The following is an 18,544-nucleotide window of genomic DNA, read 5'->3' on the forward strand; positions in this document are numbered from 1 at the left end:
CTGGCCCCGCTGGGCACTCCTCGTTTGGCGTCCGGGACGCCCACCTGACTGGCCCCGCTGGGCACTCCTCGTTTGGCGTCCGGGACGTCCACCAGACTGGCCCCGCTGGGCACTCCTCGTCTGGCGTCCGGGACGCCCACCTGACTGGCCCTCTGGGCACTCCTCGTCTGGCCACCTCTAGGCTTTTGGCATTTTGTTTGGGTTTTTTTGGACTGCCCTCGATAGTGGGCCACGCACCCTCCCGCCTGTTTTTGTTGTTTATGGACCTTATGGGACATCTGGGAGCTGTCCCTTGAAGGGGGGGTACTGTCATGTTTTGGTTCTGTTTGGGGTAGGTTTTGCTTTGTTTTTGTTGGGTTTTGAGTTTGTCATGTTTATGTTCTGCTTTTCTTGTCTTCCCTAGTCTCGTTAAGCCTTGCCATGTCCACCTGTGTTTGCCTGCCCTTCCTCATGTGTCAACCAATCAGCTCCCCCTTCCACTTGTGTCTTGCCCAGCTGTGTCTCGTCGTGTGTAATTAGTGTGTGTACTTAGTCATCGGTTTTCGTTTCAGTTCTTGTCGGTTCATTGTTCTTGTTTCCCCACGTCCATGCTCCCATAGTTAAGTCTGCTCGTGTATTGTTTTTCCCTTCGGTATTTTGTTATTCTTTGTTACCAAGCCCTGTTTGCAACTTTAGTTTTGTTTGATTAAATTTACTCCATTTTCGCACCTCTGCCTCCCTGACTTGTCCGCCTCCTGCATTTGGGTCCACCACCACGCTTCCGAGCCCTGACAGATATATAATGTTGATGTTTTCCTATTGACAACAAACCCTTTATATAATTTGGATATTAATTTCCTTCCCTTATTTAGATCTACATCTCCGAGTATTTCTGTAATCTGTAATTTACTCCGAAGGCCTGGCTTTATCTCTTTGTTGTAATGATCTCTGACTTGAAGATACATGAAGAATTCATGATTATCCAAGTCAAAACTGTGTTGCAAGTCATTAACGCTTTTTTGAGGAATACTTTCACAGTGTTTAACACTTTATTTGCCCATTCTTTAAATTTTGGGTAACACTATAATGATGCCACACTAATTTAGCATCTGTTAAGCATTAGTTAAAAGTGAGTCAATCATTTATAAAGCATGTTTCTGAAATGAATAATCATTCGTATGTAGTTAATAAACACAGTCATAAATGTTTTACCCATCGTTAATGAGCTCATCTATAACATGTTTAATGACTGCATTTTCATACTTTATAAATGATGGATTCAGCATTTCTAGATTATGTATTGAATCATTTACTAAGCAGCTATTTAGGAATCGTCAATAGTGTTTTAAATCTCATTTATAAATGTTTTACAAGGCATAGATAGTGCTCACTTTAGATGAGCTCACACAAAAAATACTTTATTAAGGAACAGTAAATGATTTGTAACTACTTCATTTGATGAATTAATGTGTTTTTAGAACATCTATTTGAAAAGAAATGTGTAGGTTTTTGTAAAACATCTACTAACACACTAACCGTGCCATTACATGTATATCCAAATAGTTTGTTAATCATTTACATGCACTTTCTAAATAATCTTAAAAGCTGACCATACCTCAATACCGACTCATGAAAATCTGTTAAAGAGGACAGAGGGAAGTCACAACACGGGGATATAGAATATATTGCATTCTTTATTTATTTATATTAACAACACCAACAGAGGAAGTTACAAATACAATTATTTGATGTAAATAAAATAAGAAGTTTCAAAATAAAAAAATAAAAGAAAGTACTTCTGTCATAATTTAACATAATGCAGGGGTGGCAAACTGCGGCCCTCGAGGGCCGGAGTCCTGTAGGCTTTATAGATTTCCCGACTCGAAGTGCAGCTGATTGCAATTAACAGGATCGTTATCAGGCTTATGCAGAGCTTGCTGATGAGCTGATTTTGAATCAGCTGTGTTGAAGAAGGGGATATCCAAAACCTGCAGGACTGCGGCCCTCGAGGACCGGATCTCGCCACCTGTGACATAAAGAAAACTCAAACTTTTTTGCAGCAGATAAATGTGTGTGCGTGTGTGTGTCAGTACAGAAAATCAGTACAAACATTTTTAAACAGTCTGAGAATTACAGACTGGGGTTCAAAGGGTGCCCCTTCTGTATTCTAACATCTGGGGTTCAGTCGCTATACCAAATGCAATGCACAGATTTGAAACATGGGGGAGGGTCAACCATCGACTCTTGTCAGAAAAGTGTCCGCGTTCTGACAGAACAGATTAAATTTAATTGACCTTTCGATGCCACTGGAGATTTACATCAAGTTTCTTTTGACAGTGGTAGCATATGTTGGTTCTATCATCGTAATAGAGCTGTCTGAATTATTGGATCCAGATTGGAGCTCATTTGTACTCTCTTTCCATTTGCATCCGTTTTGGGAATATATCCTACTTTCAGCTTGCCGAGAGAAAAAAACTTGAACAGGGCAGTATTTATAAATGTCAAACATCCAAAATGTGCAATCTTGGGGTTTTGGTTCAAAAAGAAAAATCACCCAATTGAAATAGTTCTTTCTCCAATGGCCTTTATTAGTCCACCAGAGAAATTAAAAGCACATGGTGGCATATAAATGTGAATTCTAGCTGACCACAGAGACACTTCGGTTGATTGAAGAATCACCGTGGTGAGGATAGTTGAGCTTAACTGGCCTTAACTCTTCCCCATTCACTTTCAATGGTATGCTTAGTACAGTACCGATGAAGATGCGATTTTTGGCCACTAAGTGGCGGTGACGCTGCAGTCACATCTTGGTCAGGCTCAAAGGTAACAGGACGTGGACTCGGTCTATTTGAAACAAGCTATATGCATTCTGTTACCTTTTTTTTTTTTTTTTTTTTTTTTTTGAGAGAGAGAGAGAGAGAGAGAGAGAGAGCTCAGAATTGTTCATTTGGCAGCCTTACCCATTCAGCATATTCATCATTGCTTTCTTTTTTTTTATTTTTTTTTTATTTGTGTATGTGCGCATTTGTGGGCACGTGTGCGTGCGAGTGAATTTGTGCTAATTAGTTCACCTGAAACTTAATAAAAATTACCCTTCACCTTAACCGGATACTTCAGAGTCATGAAGTTCTGAAGGTCAGAAGTCCAAAGGAAAAGTCAAAGGAAAGAAAGATGAACCAAAGTGAAATCCAGCACCTACTAAACACCACCTGCCACTAGGGATGTAACGATAATGGCAATATCGTGATATTGTGATATTAAAACTGCCACAATATCATCGTCGTCATGGTCACGATATTTAAAAGCCACACATCTGTTAAAAAAAAAGTCAGGCTGATTTCCATTTGTGCAGTTCTAGCACCATCTGGTGACTGTTTTTTTTTTGTGCAGTTTAATTTTCATTAGGAATGTTTTAGCCCTTCTATATTTAAAATCACTAATTGTCATTGACATTTACAGGGGGCATTCTTTTGCCCATTTCTTTGATCCGATTGCCTTCAAAATTGGCCTTGACCGTGTCAACACCTGGCCCATCAACAGCGGAAAAAACCTCGAGTTTTCAAAATACTGTTTAATGGGGGCGGGGCATCATATTGTGTGTTTCATATTTCCTTTGCCATGAAAGAGGAAATGTTTAATAACTCATTGCTACATGCTCCAAAAAATCCCAAACTTCACATGTATGTTTACAGTCACGACCTGACGGTATCTCTATGACAATATTAAGTTATAAATACAGCGCCACCTAGTCCTTGTGGCAAAAATAAAAAAAATACCCCACATACGGCATTTTGTACAAAATTTGGATACTCTTTGTCGGCGTGATAACTAAGTCATTTATGAATATTCTTTTACTTTCCACCACTCAAAATGTTCAGCGGCATTAGACCTAGCCATACATATGTACTTTTTATTCATTTATTTTTGTGTCCTCTATGAACAATAAAAGCAATACTGTGCTCTGAGTATAACAAACGATGATATATGTATATACTTTTACAAAAAATACCAATTAGGGCAACTCATTGCCAAAAATAAAAATGTACACTGATTTTTGAGGGTCTTAACATTCATCAAAACCCATTGAGCTTTACACACTCATCACACCTGACAAACAAACAAAACAAAAAAAATCAAATTTAAAGGTTTATTATGCCATTTAAAAAAAAATAATAATTCTAATTCGGATGTGCCAGTACCCCAACCTGAAAGTATTCCGAAGTGGCCCGAGCTGCTCACAGCTCTAGTTAATCATATATTTTAAAAACATTATTCCTCTTTATATTCACAAAAAAAAATCTTTTATTTAATAAAACAAATACCAATTTCTCAACCTATTTCTCAGAGGCATAACATTCTGATAAAGACCCCTTACCATCTTAATTGTTGTTTTATCTACTTCCTGCAGATACACCCCCCTACTATTAGCCAGCCAGGTACTTAAACACTTCACAGCACCGGTAAGTTATTTTATTAATCCTACAATATATTAAAAAAAAAAATACTCCTCTCTTTTATGTTCATAATAAAACTCTGTTATGTTATAAAAAAAAAATACTCATTTCTCAACCTATTTCTAAAATAAAAAATATGTAATTCTAATCAAGACCCTAAGATGCAGTGACAACCGTTAACCATTAGATTGAGCTATTACACCGTAAAACATCTGCTTTAAAAAAACAACATCCTTTTTGTTCTTAAATGCTTTCTCTTGTTCTTAAAATTCGACCCCTTAACTACTAACCGCTCGACACACTACCTCGGACCCGCACACGAATGGTACTTTAACCATAACATAGAAATCGATAACACGCATACACAGGTTAACCTGTCATAAAGCCATTATAATAGGGAGGGACTAAATTCAAAATAACAAATGATGATTGGATGAGGGGAGGGCAGTACTACAATAACATAATGGGCGATGATTGGTCGAGCAGCAGGGCTATGCAAACGGACTGAACTGAGGTTAAAATACTGAGTACAGTGTAGGCTGTCTACACCAATGTCCTACTGTCGGTGGAATGCAAAATAAAACCGACTGGATTTATGTTATGACGAAGTCACAATAGACCCAGCTATTTTACATCAATGCCCTGCGCAGGTTATCGCGCACTGTAAATCTATATCAATTCCTGCAGGGGTCAGAGCTGCAACTTGAGCCTTATCAACTCTTTAGTTGGGAAGCTACCTGTCACCTGCACCCACTTTAACCACTCCCAAGCTGTAAAATCATCTATTGCTCAGAAAAACACAAAAATATCAGCACTTTGCCTCAGGACATATTGTACATTTAATACATTTTTGCAATTTTCGTGCTTATTGCAACAACTTGAAAAATCTTCAGACTGAAAGGTAAGTTTTTTATTTCAAACAGTAAATAGCACTGTTACGTGCCCTTTCCTTTGCAGTGCTTTTCCTCAGTTGGTCGTCACTTATTTCTGAATCATTCCAATTGGATGTAGGCTGTGTTTATTAGCAAAGATGGTTTGAGAAGACTGTTTATCCCCACGGAGGGATGCACTGTGTTGTGTGTGGGCGTGTGTGTTGTGCCTATATTTTAACTTCACTTGTAAGTTAATATTTCAAGGTACTCTGCATGACTACACTAGTTCACGTCCACTTCCAACTGAGCCACGCTAACCCTGTGTGTGCCTGTGTGAACATCTATTCATATTAACTAGAGTCTCAACAAACTTAATGGTGTAATTATTCTTCTTTTTTCTAGTTATAGATAATATGGGCTGCTTTACATTTGCCAAAGTGATGATGGTCCTCTTCAACTTACTTATCTTGGTGAGTACAGTAAGTTTTCATTGCAAGTGGATGATTAGGTTAAGGCAAATGTGTGTTCCTTTGTACAGTGTTCGCCTCTATATGTTTAATTTGCAAATTCACCTACTTGCTATTTTTTGGGGAATTTGCTGAAATATTTGCTGAAATACTGTGTGTGTGTGTGTGTGTGTGTGTGTGTGTGTGTGTATGTATATATATATATATATATATGTACCTCGGCTGACGAACGCTTTAGCTCACGAACTTTTCGCCTCACGAACATTAAATTCGCGAGAATTTAGTCTCTGCTGACGAACTACTTTTCGGCGGACGAACCAAACCACGCGGTCGAACAGCACCACGGTGGCGGCCACGAGAAGCTGACGCACGCTCACGGCGTCCCAGTTCGTCAACTCCTTTCTTTTAGTGCGGACGCGGTTTGTGTTTGATAGACATTTTGAGTGTACTTTTGCTATTATGGGACCGAAAAAGACCCGAAAATCGTGCCACGGCTGTTTAGTCCCAGGAAAGAGGTGAAAGTAGTTGGCGGTGCTCACTTTTTGTTGACTCGCTAAAGTGCTCCACTTCCTTGTTCACCAAGGGACACACCTCCTCCGCTCCGGTGAGCACGAAAGTGCGAATGAGCGACAACCGTTCCATAAACACTCTACGCGGTGAAACGCACGCGAATGAAGTAAGTCTACCATTGCTACTATCCTTAAAGAACTACCATCACAAAGTAAAATAAAACGACTTTATTATACAGTACAATTTATTTCTTTAATTACAATACAATAGCACATTTATTATACATAAAATAAGGTATATTTTTGTGTAGTTTTAAGGCTTATTTAGTAGAAAATTATGTTTTATAGGGACCTGGGAACGGATTATTCTCATTTTAATGGTTTCTTATGGGAAATAAATGTTCGGAAGAAGAACTTTTCGGCTTACACACACTTTCTGGGAACCAATTATGTATATATATATATATATATATATATATATATATATATATATATATATATATATATATATATATATATATATATATATATATATATATATATATATGTGTATATATGTATATATATATATATATATATATGTGTATATATATATATATATATATATATATATATATATATATATATATATATATATATATATATATATATATATATAGATATGTATATATATATATATATATATATATATAAGGGGTGTCAAAGTTCCTTTAAATGCCACTAATTTTTTTTAACGCGCGATTAATGAGCACCCCTTACTTGGGGGAAGACACAGACAGCAGACACATCCATGTCAACATTTCGCAGTAATAAATGTAATAATAATGCATATATTTGTGGAGATTGGGGTCAAGTTGTATTTTACAATCTTAAAAATGTGCAGAATTTCACAAGTTACTTCATATTAAAGATTAGATATTGCTCTTAATATGAAAAGGAAAATGCACTGAGCTGTCATCAATGTCATACAAATGCAATAGTGCCACCTAGTGGCAGAAAAAGGACAAACACAAATCAATGTCACACTAGTTTTCTTTTTAATTTTAACCCAATTGTATTAATTATTATAAAATTACCTTATCACTGACTAAAATATGCAATATTTAATATTTATTTCTATTAGTTTAACAATTTTTCCCAATTTTTTTTGTGTTATCAAGAGTATGAAAACTTGGAAAAAAAACATTTTATTGTACATTTTATTGTACATTTAGAACAGATGTAATGTTACGATTAATTGTGAGTTAACTATTGAAGTCATGCGATTAATTACATTTACTAATTTTTTTAATCGCCTGACACCACTAATATATATATATATATATATATATATATATATATATATATATATATATATATATATATATATATATATATATATATACATATATATACATATATATATATATATATATGTATATGTATATATATACTTTTTCCCATCTGTGCACATCTTCCTTATTCCCTCAGTGGGAAAATCTTTGGACTGATATGTCAACCAGTCGCTCATAACAATTGACTTCATCGTCAGTTTCAAACTTCATACCTCTCATGAACTCTTTCAAGGTACCAAACAGGTCTGAAGGGGCAAGGTCTCCTATGAATTTCAACTAGTTTGCACCCTTCAGTTACTAAAAACTTGATAACTGACCGCTATTCAATCCTGGAGCATGATTCTTGGTCGACCATCTATGTTCACCAAAACTCTAAAAGTTGACGTAACAAGTAACTCAGTGGCTGAAACCACATGTTGATATTTTTTTTTTTTTTTTTAGTGTTGAATACTTAAGGCTAGCCTGCTGTATGTGCACAGTATTTTATTTTATTGTTTACTCTATTGTTTAATACTTTAATAGACAGTATTTTATTTTAATGCTTTAAAGCTCCATGCCAATTGGTCTGTTTAAGCAGTGTTGTTTGTTCACTTCTAATAAAGGAGTGTATGTTGAAGTACAGGAGATTTGTTGTTTATTTTCTATTTTTACCGTGGTATCGAAATGGCATCAAGAATCGTGGAGTTTCAATGGTATCGGCATCGACTGCTAAATTTTTGGTATCATGACATCCCTATAAATAACAATCAGGTGGAAACCTCTGTTGAAATATTGTTGTTATGTGCTGAAGGGTTGGATCCCAAAGCGCAGACACAAATAAGGTTTTAGCTATTTATTCACATAACTTGACTAAACGAAAAACCAACGATAATGCATCGAGAATCACGAGACGCCACGCCCCCTTAGGCTGGGGGGAAGCACAGAGAAACAGGGAGTAATAATCCACCAACACGCACATTCTTCAGACAGCTTATATAAATATCTAATCAATCTCATTGGTTGTGGCTCGACATGCGAGTACCAGTACTGACATGGAATTCTCTGATTGGCTGTTATTCCAGTAATTACAGATAGTTCCTGACATCTTATAACATCACACAGCCTAAAACTAGTTGAAACTAGATGAAGGTTACATCAGTTCAAAACAGACACTTGTTCTCGGTCATGAACTCATGAACTCAAACCTAACCCAGGTGTGACCCCCAGACATGAGACAAGACCCAAACATTCCTCTTGCATGAAACAAGTCATTACAATTGCAATTTGACATCTGTTCATAAATCTAAAATAACTTTCCCTTTTGATGATGCAATGTCTAGTGCTCAACAAACATGGATTTTGGTTTCTTTCTTTTCAATTTCTATAGAAGTTATTGTTTGGGAGATGAGAGTCAAGGATTCCACCCAATGGCAGCGATGTGGACATGTACTCGATGCTCAAATCTTTTTGCTCTCACTTTTGACATTTTCTTGCAGGTGGGTGGCCTGACCCTATTGGCCATGGGAATCTGGGCAAGTGTTGATGAGACCTCCTATCTTCAGATCCTGGGACCATTCTCCAGCCAAGACATGCAGCATGTCAATGTGGGATATTTCTGCATTGCCATTGGGGCCTTACTGGTGCTGCTGGGACTTGTGGGCTGCTGTGGAGCTCATAAGGAGAGCAAATGTATTCTGCTCACAGTAAGTGGAAAAACACCTGATTGTCAATATCACTCAAAAATATACCTCCCTTAACTTACTGCTGTACATGTATGCTAATGAGTTGTTGTTTTTTGTCTGTTTAAAAAAAACAACAACTGATAAGCCATGATTCTTCAATTACAAGGAAGGTTGAATTAACTGGAGTTGAATGTCACCGATGGCTCATAAATCCCCCAGTTATATCTATTCACACATCTTCTATCTCATTAGCTGCGGCATTATGATTAATGTTTACACATTCTTCCTGATTCATATGATCTACAGTAATATTAACAATTTGTTTAATTACCTCTACCACTATAACAAGAGAACACAAGGTATTTGCAGATAGAATGTGAGTTTGACAACTTTACAATTGATAATCAACTTTATTTTTCCTGTTGGTAAAACGAATTATTGAAGGTATGGTGGCTCTGCCTTCATTTTCTTAATTGGTAAAGGGTGACATGCCTCAATTGAAGAATTACTGTTATCTGTTCCTCAGTACACCCATTCTTTTTGTATACTGCTTGTTCCCAGTAAGTAAGCTTTATTTGTATAGCACTTTTCACAGACACAAAGTAAAAAAAAAAAAAAAGAAAAAAAAAGGGCTCTACATGGTTAAAAGCAACGGGTTAATTCTTTGACCGCCAAAAACGTTTAATAACGTTTAGTAAAATCACAATGTATGCCGGCATAAACGTTAAGTGACGTCAACTACTTTTTATTTTTTATTTTTTTTAATATATCAGTGGTCAGTGCAACGTCCAAGTGCAGTGCAGCCGGGTCATTGACTTGTGAAATCCAAAACACCCACTAACTATGGCCAGCAGATGGCAGCGGTAGCTGCTCGGGCCCTAACTAGAGCTGCGAATTACAATGAAACATGACGCATTCTGATGAAATAGAACGTTTTCAAGGCTGACGTGAATGATCAAAGCTTTGTAACATTAAACCTAATTTGACGGAGCGTCACTAAACAAAAAACATGAGTATCAAAGTCACTATTGTGGAGAAAATGTATCTTTTCTTTTCAATTTTCACTCAATGTCACTCATGCTTACTGTCGTGACTAGGGTCATGAAAGGGTTATGTTTACTGTCATGCAAGGGTTATGTTCGGGTCATGACCGTGAGGTCAAGTTTCTGTTTTGAACAGATGTAACCTGCATCTAGTTTCTACTGGTCTTAGGCTATGTGATGTCAGAAGCTATGTGATGTCAGGAATCTTTAATCTCTTTATCTGGTCAACAGCCAATCAGATAATAACATGTCAGTCCTGTTACCCACGTCTAGCCACAGCCAATCAGATTGATTCGTTGTCTATATAAGCCTGTCTGAGAAGTGTGTGTGTGTGGGGTTTTTTTTTTCCCCGGATTATTATTTCTGTTCCTCTGTGCAACTCCATGGCCCAAGTTAGCTTAGTGTCTAATGATTCTTGATACCTTCTCGTTGTTTCTCGTCTAGTCAAGTTTGTTCCAAGTTTGATCCAAATCCAGAGCACAACAGCGCGAGGTTTGTTTGCCAGAAATTTACCATTTTTGTTATTATGTTCAAAGTTATTGTATTTCAGTTTTTGTGTTATAAACTTTGTCTTTTTAGATAACATATCGTCTAACTCTATTTTTCTATTTTATAATTCAGTCCATATTTGGTTATTTGGGTTTGTTGCATATTCATCCACTAGTTGTTTAATTTTGTCTTCTAAGTCTTTTTCTAGTTTTTGATCCTGTTTCTTTTTATAAGTTGAATATGATTTAATTTTTCCTCTAATTACCGATTTCCCTGGTTCCCAGAGAAGAGATGGAGATAAGTTTGGAGAGTCATTTATTTCCAGAAAATCTGCCCATGCCCTTATAATTTTGTCAAACTCTGCATCTTTCAGCAGCGTGATATTAAAACGCCATGTCGGGGATGGTTTAGTTGTAACATACACCTTACGGTGCCTATTGTCACATCATCAGTGATGTAACCTGAGATCATGGGGGGTTTGGGGGTTTCGGGTCTTTCAACTATCAGACCCCCTCCCCCAGGCGACCCAGCCGAGGTTGATCAGGCCTCGGCTTGTGCCCAGGTAGCGCTACCCTACTCGCCACGCCTCTCCTCTCCTGATCCACAGCCACCTCAATGCCACTTCTGCTGCATCGGTGACCAACTTGATAGCCCTGCGCTGGTTGGTTCCTGTGATGCCCAGCATCCTTAGGGCCCTGCAGAGGGATTGACCCGCAAATCCTCTGCACCCCACTTCAATGGGTTGGCACCTTGCCTGCCAGCCATTGCTCCTGCACTCATCCACTAATTCGGTGTATTTTGACCTTTTCCTCTCGTAGGCCTCCTCTATGCGATCTTCCCATGGCACTGTGAGCTCCATGAGTATTACTTGTTTGGCTGTCGCTGACGTCAGGACGATGTCTGGCCTTAATGTTGTCTTGGCAACCGCTTCAGGGACCCTCAACTGCTTCCCCAAGTCCACTTTCAGCTCCCAATCGCGTGCTGTTGCCAACAGTCCAGAACTAGAATTTTGGTTCGGCACCGCTGCCTTCTCGCCTGCTCTGACAAAAGTAATAGTGTTTCTGATTGGGTGAAGGCTCTTACTGTGGCTGATTCCCTTGCAGGTGGTGTCTGCTATGGCCTTCAGGACTTGGTTGTGTCGCCAGCGGTAGCGTCCTTCTCCTAAAGCCCTTGGGCAGCAGCTGAGGATGTGTTCTAAGGTTCCTCTCTTCTGGCAGATGGGGCAAGCTGGTGTTTCTACCTTGCCCCAAATGAAGAGGTTTGATGGGCTGGGCAGCACATCGTAGACTGCCTGAATAAAAAATTGTCACTTTAGGGCCGCTTCAACAAGCTTGTGTGGCATGGATCCATAAGCATTAGCGAGATCCAGCCACAGCACAGCCAAGTCGCCTTTGTTTTCCCTGGCTTCTCAAATGAGTTGTGTAACAATGCCCGTGTGCTCCAAACAACCGGAAACCTTTGGGATTCTTCCTTTCTGAACCGAGGTGTCAATACTGTATATAAATTACTCAGGAGGTAGTCTGTCAGCCTCCTGGCTACAAGGCTGAAAATCTTCCCTTCAATGCTCAGCAGTGAGATTATTCAGGATTGGTCAATGTTCTGAGACTTTTCCTCCTTTGGGATCCATACTCCCTTTGCCTGCCTCCACTGATCTGCCACCTTACCCTTCCTCCAGATCACCTTCAGGATCTTCCAGAGCCGATGGAGTAACCTTGGGCAGTTCTTGTATACCTTATATGGTACTCCACTAGGCCCAAGAGTGGAGCTTGCTCTTGCTCTCCTGACCACCTCCTGGATCTCTTTCCAACCAGGTTCCTTTCCATCGAAGTCCAAGGTTGATGCCGGTGGATCAATCAATGAATTACAGGGACCCAGGGCCTGTTCTCTGCACTCATCGCCGTAGGGCTCCCTGAGGTGACAGTCGACCTCGACTTTAGAACATGCGAGTTGGCCGCTGCGCTTCTGACCTAGCAGTTGTTTTGTGAACCCAAATGCATTTGTTAGGAAGGCAGCCCGCTTCCTGGATCTTTCCTTCTTCCTCCTCCTGTGCCACTCAGCTCTCCGCAGGGTCATCAACCTCTTGCGAATTATGCTGCGTAGCTCCACTAGGGGTGCCTTCTCCTCTTCATTGGCTGCCTTGAATTGCTGTCTCAGACTCTTCAGATCCTGTTTGAGCTGATGGTTCTTGCAGGCTCTGTTGTTCATAACATAGGGTGGCTTTGCTGTGCTCTTTTCCTCAAGACCGAGCCTCTCTGCTCCAAGGCTGATGATGATCGTTAACATCTTGAGGCGTCTTTCGGCATTCCCATTGGCAGTTGATTCCAAGATGGTGTTTGCATCTTCGTCAAACTGGAGCCACTCCTTTACCTTGTTAACGTGGGGCCATTTCACTCGACGATGTTCTGATGTCCTGTGTACATGTGGTTTTTGCGTCACCTGGAGGCTCTGGGCACTGTGGGGTGACTCCGCGGCCCGGAGGAGCCCGGCCGGCTCCTCCTGCATCTCACCAGGTGTAGTCCCTGCCCTATGTATAAGTATAGAGACTCCTCTTTGTCTACAGTTATAGGAGGCAGAGTGAACTTGACTGAAATTCCTGCCAATAAATGATTTTTCTTCTGATTTTTGAGGATGGGTTTCTTGTAGGAGACAAATATCTGCTTTTAATTTTGAGAGATGGTCTAAAAAATTTATTTTTTTTTGCCTGTGAGTGAGCGCAACACACATTCCAGGAGACCAGAACTCATTTATGCATAAAGACAATATAGGCTCTGTCCTATGCATATATTTTTGTAAGCTGCTTGTTAACTCTTTGACCGCCATAAACGTTTAAAAACGTTCAGGATAGGCCGCCATAGACGTCTATTGACGTCTACTATGTTTTTTTATGGAAACGGGTGGAGGAAAGCCTTGGGCAGCTGTGCTCCAAGTATCAAGCCGATCGGGTTACTATAATGAGTATTCCTGGCCACTAGATGGCTGTGATGAGTCTTTTGGACAAGATCGGGTAGGAGACAACAGTAGAAGAAGAGAGGCTGAGCTAGAGTGTTGAGGGGGAGAGAATGGCTAACTTGGCTAAGGGAGTCAAAAAGGCTACAGATGGCAATCAGCTCACGCTTGATCCTTATTTTCAAAGCTCAAAAGCATCGACCAGTGCTCAAGAGCACAGTGATGACGGGGTTAAGTCATAGTTGAAGCGGTGATGCGGCCGTTTCGACCACGTCCTAAGGCCCCACCGGCTAGCGATGCTAATAACGTCCTAAGGCCCCACCGGCTAGCGATGCCAACACCGGAGAAAGTGGTGCACAACCGAGCACGTCTGCACAGATGACGTTTCATCGGACGATGACGACTACTATGGGTCCGATGCAAGACAGTCTTGGACAGTCTTTCGTCCTCCAAAGAACGTGAAGGTAAGCGCTAATATGCTAAGAGATTGCTAGTAAGATTACTTTCCTAACTTTTCGGGCGATCTGCTAGCAGCGTGTGTAAATGTGCTGATATACATTAGAACATCTATTACCTATACAAACGTGAATGTATATTTTATAGATCGTGCTCACAGCAACGTCCGACCGCTGGTTCTATGACAAAGAAAGGTAAAAAAAAAAAAAAAAAAACGTTTTTAATACACCGCAACAATAAAAGAAAAGTCTTTTGATAGTATTGTAATTGGATATGTTTCTTTCAGCTCCTACTCATAGGGCCCAAAGTGACCCTTCTCACAGTGAGCAGAACAAAGGTAAAAAGAAAAAAAAAAAAGATTCTCCACAGCACTAATAAAATATTTGATGGTAAACGTCTTCTATAATTTACAGAATGTCCATCAACCAATACATCCAAGAAAAAAGGTAAACATGAACACACACACACACATTTCATCACAGTGCTCTAAAATAATATATGATATTGAAATGTATATTTGCAGATCCCAAAGATTCTGGCTGGCTTGAAGTTGATGAAGTTGGCTGGCAGCCAACCATCTTCCCCTTTGCTGCAAAACCAGGACCAAGGGATGCTGCAGCAGAGCTGAATTCCCACCTGCCAGCTGACATCCTGGAGCTCTTCATCACGGATGAACTTCTCCAGCACATCATTCATCATACCAACCTCTACGCAAATCAGTCCATGCAGAAGCAGACTGACAAAAACTGTGATGCAAATCCTGCTGCATCCCCCTAGCACGCACGGGATTGCTCCACAATATACCACACAAAAAGAAAAATTGTGTCGTTGAAACATCCATACAATTGTAAATAGTAACACGTACACACACACCACACATGCGCAGTTGCGCACGTGTAAATAGTTTGCAAAGAGTTTTCCAAATTGTTTGTTCGGATTGCTACTGTTGCATGTAAATAAACTGTTATTTTGCAATCAAAAAACACTTTTTTTATTGTTGGGGTAGTGTTTTATAGAAGTTTAGGCGTTTGTAGAATCACTCATGCAAAAAAAAAGTGCCAAATTCACTAGAGTGCATGAAATAACATCGTTTCACAAAAAGTGGTGAGTGTGATTTGAGCAAAAGGTGAGTGGAAAGGGAATCTGTGGGGATTACCGTAAACGTAACAAAACACCAGAAAATAGTGAACTAAGCGAGATTTAAAAAAAAATATTTTTATATATAGTTGTATATTATTCTAATTATAATATAGCCTATACACAATATATATTCATATTTTCGGTTTTATAACCCATTATCTGTATCACACAATGCTCAACTCCACGAATGCCAATTAGAACAGCCAAGAAGTGAAGTTGGAGTTTTGGAATAGTTGGCCATAGTTTATCAATGACCATCGTACTCCGTTTACCCTCCTGTCTATTTTGTCTCATTATAGGAAACAGTATTTTTCGCCGCTCGTTAACCTCTCTCGGGATATTGATCATTCATCCCGAAACAGGTCCCTTCGAGTTTGCGGCCTTTACTTTCAACCAATTCTTTATGTTTAAAATGTTCAAACTTAGCAATAATAGGGCGAGGCTTGTTGCCCCTACGAGCTCCGAGCTGATGTATACGGTGAAAAGAGATGTTAACTGTCTGCTGAGGAATATTTAGCAATGACGTCATACATTTTTTAATCTCGGCCTCTAGGTTATCTGGGATACTCTCGGATATACTTGAGAATATTACATTTTCCTGCATACTATAGGATTGAACATCTAAGACTGTTTCCTTTAGAATTTTATTCTCCTTTTTAATCGTCTCCAACTCGGCTGTAACAGCTACGAGTGAAGAGCGTAACTCGGAATTGTCTCGGCGGTCGCTTACCTGCTGGCCGACGAATTCCAAACTTGCCTTTTAATTCCTTGACGTCCTCGCGGTTGAGGCAGAGGATGTCTAGTTTTTATTTATACAATCCAGCACACTAACCGAGACGTCGGCGGTTGCTAGATAATCCGTGTCGGTCGATGAGTCATTTTTCCTTTTCTTAGAAGGATTTTCGCGGCTAGTTAGATCATCTATCGCACAACTAAAAAGTATTTGTTGATAAAACGTTTGCGGTCCTACACGCTGGGTGGTATTTCAAATCTACCCTAGAAAAGAGAAAATCAAAGTTATATAATGGTTAAATTCGGATTTAGTTAGAAACATAGAACTCATTCTATCTCAGCAGCAGAACACCGCCATGTTGGATTTTCCTAATCTCGCTACAGGTCCCGTGATAGTCACAGCATCTCAAACACTCTCGCGGGCTGCTGGTTCTGATTCTGGTTCTGGCTGTCGTTGCTGTCACTTTGATTGGGCGCGGAGCTCCCCCGCCTCCTCGCTATGCGCTCTTGCCTTCGCTCAGGTTCTGTCTAACTGTCAGACTTTGGCCTGTCCTTGGGTCCACACCTGATGATGTCATAGAATGAGCACACACTCGTTTTCTCGGGTTGGGAGGGGCTGTTGCTTTGAGAGCAGAATGACCTTGAATTTCTCATAGAGAATGGAGGAAAACATCACTTTTGTGAAATGATGTTTTTGGTGAGGAATTAGGATTTTAACATGTCTCAAAGCTCCAAAAACTTTTTACATTACCATCCCTTTGAGGGCTTTCAATATCTAATGTAATACAGTAGGTACAGAGATAATTCGCTAAAAAGGTCAGATCAAGAGTCTTGTAGATTTTGGTGGGGGTTTAGGCCTGGACATAACACTTGGCAATCCACTGGTAGAAAAGAAAAAAAAAAAAACTCACACGGCCGTGTCTTTGCAGCAGAATACCAAACGTCGCAGAACAACTCTTGGAGCACACAGGTGAAACAATTGCGTCTAATTGTGACATGACAGTAACCAGTGGCTTCTCTTCTTTCTGCAGTTCTTCTCCATCATTCTCATAATTTTCATTGCTGAAGTGGCATCTGCAGTTGTGGCTCTGGCTTATTTTTCATTTGTAAGTTCTACACGTCACCATTTTCACTCACTCCTTCCTTCCTTACTTGGCTCCATTTGTATTACTACCACGCCTTCTCCATCCATTCCCTTTGTCTCTTACTTTTTCACCTCCCCTTTGCCCTCTCACATTTTCATCCCACTCTCTAGATTTGATCCCCGTGTAAATTCTCCATCATCATTGAATTACAGGCTTTATGTCTGGCTCACTACAATCAACTGCTAAAAGAAAGACACCTTTAATTTTACATGTATGGCTTGATTGGCAGTAAATAGTTTAGCTACGAAAAATGCATATGAGCTGAAAAGTAAATGTTTTTCCCCTGCAATTGTTTAGGCAGTGGTTATTTTGACGTAACCGGCAAACCTCTGTTATTTTGCCATGAATGTCTCTGATTGGTCAATCAGAAGAGCAAGAAAATGCCGTGATTGCTTGTAGACTTTACTAGAGGTATGAATAACCCAAATGTGCATGTATACTCTGCTGCGCGACTGCGACGCGCACACCATCTCGTTTGTTAGCTTCGCGGCCGGTTTGCATCACAGACTCAAGTCAACGAGATGGCGAGTTACCCGTCACGGTAAAACAGTCACTGCGGATTGTTTATCTTGGCCAAACAATACGTGACCGCTTCAATGTTATCCAACCACCATCTGCTTTTTTTTTTCTTGTTTTTTCCCCCCAAAATCGCCTCCACACGCCGAAGGTAACTCACTTTGCCGACAGAACTGGCTGCAGCTCACAGCCTCACACGCTCCGACATTGTTTTTATGCAGCTGGGTTGAAGGAAATGTAGAACTGCTGGCTGTCTCCCTACTTGTCGCCTTTGCTTCGAGTTGTATCGCGTTGTGCTGTGATGTGTTTCCTCAAATTGGATGTGGCGTTTTTAGCCAGCGCAAAGTTTGTAACGCACTGAAAGGGTTTTGAAATCTTTACTGGACAAAAATGCGAAGTAATGCCTGTATTTCCAATGAGCAAATGCATCCGTTTGTGGCGGTCCTCCTGCTTCTTCCATTGTTTACATTGTGACGAGGTAGGAAGTGTCTATTGTTTTTGGCAGACTCCTAGCGCTCACTGCTCACACGTTGGTACACGTTGATCCGGGGTTGCGTCTTCCGCTGAGAAAACGTGACATGCGATGTGACCTCACTCCCAAATGCAAGAGAAACATTTTCTCCTCGAAATTATCTTCGAAATGGACAACTAAATTTTGCATTCTACGTACATTACGAGTTAATAAAAAAGCAGTAACGTACAGCCACTTAGGAAAAGTAACTTTAATCAGTTTACTGGTTTGGAAAAATGAATGCATTAGATTGCTTGTTATTAAAAGAAAGTAATCAGATTAAAATAACG

At 39.9% G+C, this 18,544-nt stretch overlaps 2 protein-coding genes across 2 annotated transcripts in view; both read left to right on the top strand.

Annotated features, from left to right (window-relative positions):
- Positions 1 to 5,718: 5,718 nt before the first annotated feature.
- Positions 5,719 to 18,544, top strand: part of tspan1 (tetraspanin 1) — a 29,939-nt gene continuing 17,113 nt past the window's right edge. The window contains exons 1-3 of the mRNA XM_077533440.1: positions 5,719 to 5,775; positions 9,091 to 9,297; positions 17,114 to 17,188. Of these exons, the coding sequence (XP_077389566.1) occupies positions 5,719 to 5,775; positions 9,091 to 9,297; positions 17,114 to 17,188 (339 nt within the window). The remainder of the gene's footprint in view (positions 5,776 to 9,090; positions 9,298 to 17,113; positions 17,189 to 18,544) is intronic.
- On the top strand, positions 13,679 to 15,187 carry LOC144026620 (uncharacterized). The gene is made up of 5 exons (XM_077533444.1): positions 13,679 to 14,218; positions 14,358 to 14,404; positions 14,497 to 14,547; positions 14,624 to 14,656; positions 14,734 to 15,187. The coding sequence occupies exons 2-5, from the start codon at positions 14,392 to 14,394 to the stop codon at positions 14,985 to 14,987; spliced, it is 351 nt and encodes a 116-aa protein (XP_077389570.1). The 5' UTR covers positions 13,679 to 14,218; positions 14,358 to 14,391; the 3' UTR covers positions 14,988 to 15,187.

The sequence above is a fragment of the Festucalex cinctus genome, chromosome 10, assembly GCF_051991245.1.
Source record: "Festucalex cinctus isolate MCC-2025b chromosome 10, RoL_Fcin_1.0, whole genome shotgun sequence".
In the NCBI taxonomy this organism is placed as follows: Eukaryota; Metazoa; Chordata; class Actinopteri; order Syngnathiformes; family Syngnathidae; genus Festucalex; species Festucalex cinctus.

What these genes read in the sequence shown, in the direction of transcription:
- LOC144026620 (XM_077533444.1), top strand. An exon ending in TCACAGTGAGCAGAACAAAG is followed by an intron (nt 14,548 to 14,623) that starts GTAAAAAGAAAA and finishes TATAATTTACAG; the next exon opens with AATGTCCATCAACCAATACA. An exon ending in CAATACATCCAAGAAAAAAG is followed by an intron (nt 14,657 to 14,733) that starts GTAAACATGAAC and finishes GTATATTTGCAG; the next exon opens with ATCCCAAAGATTCTGGCTGG.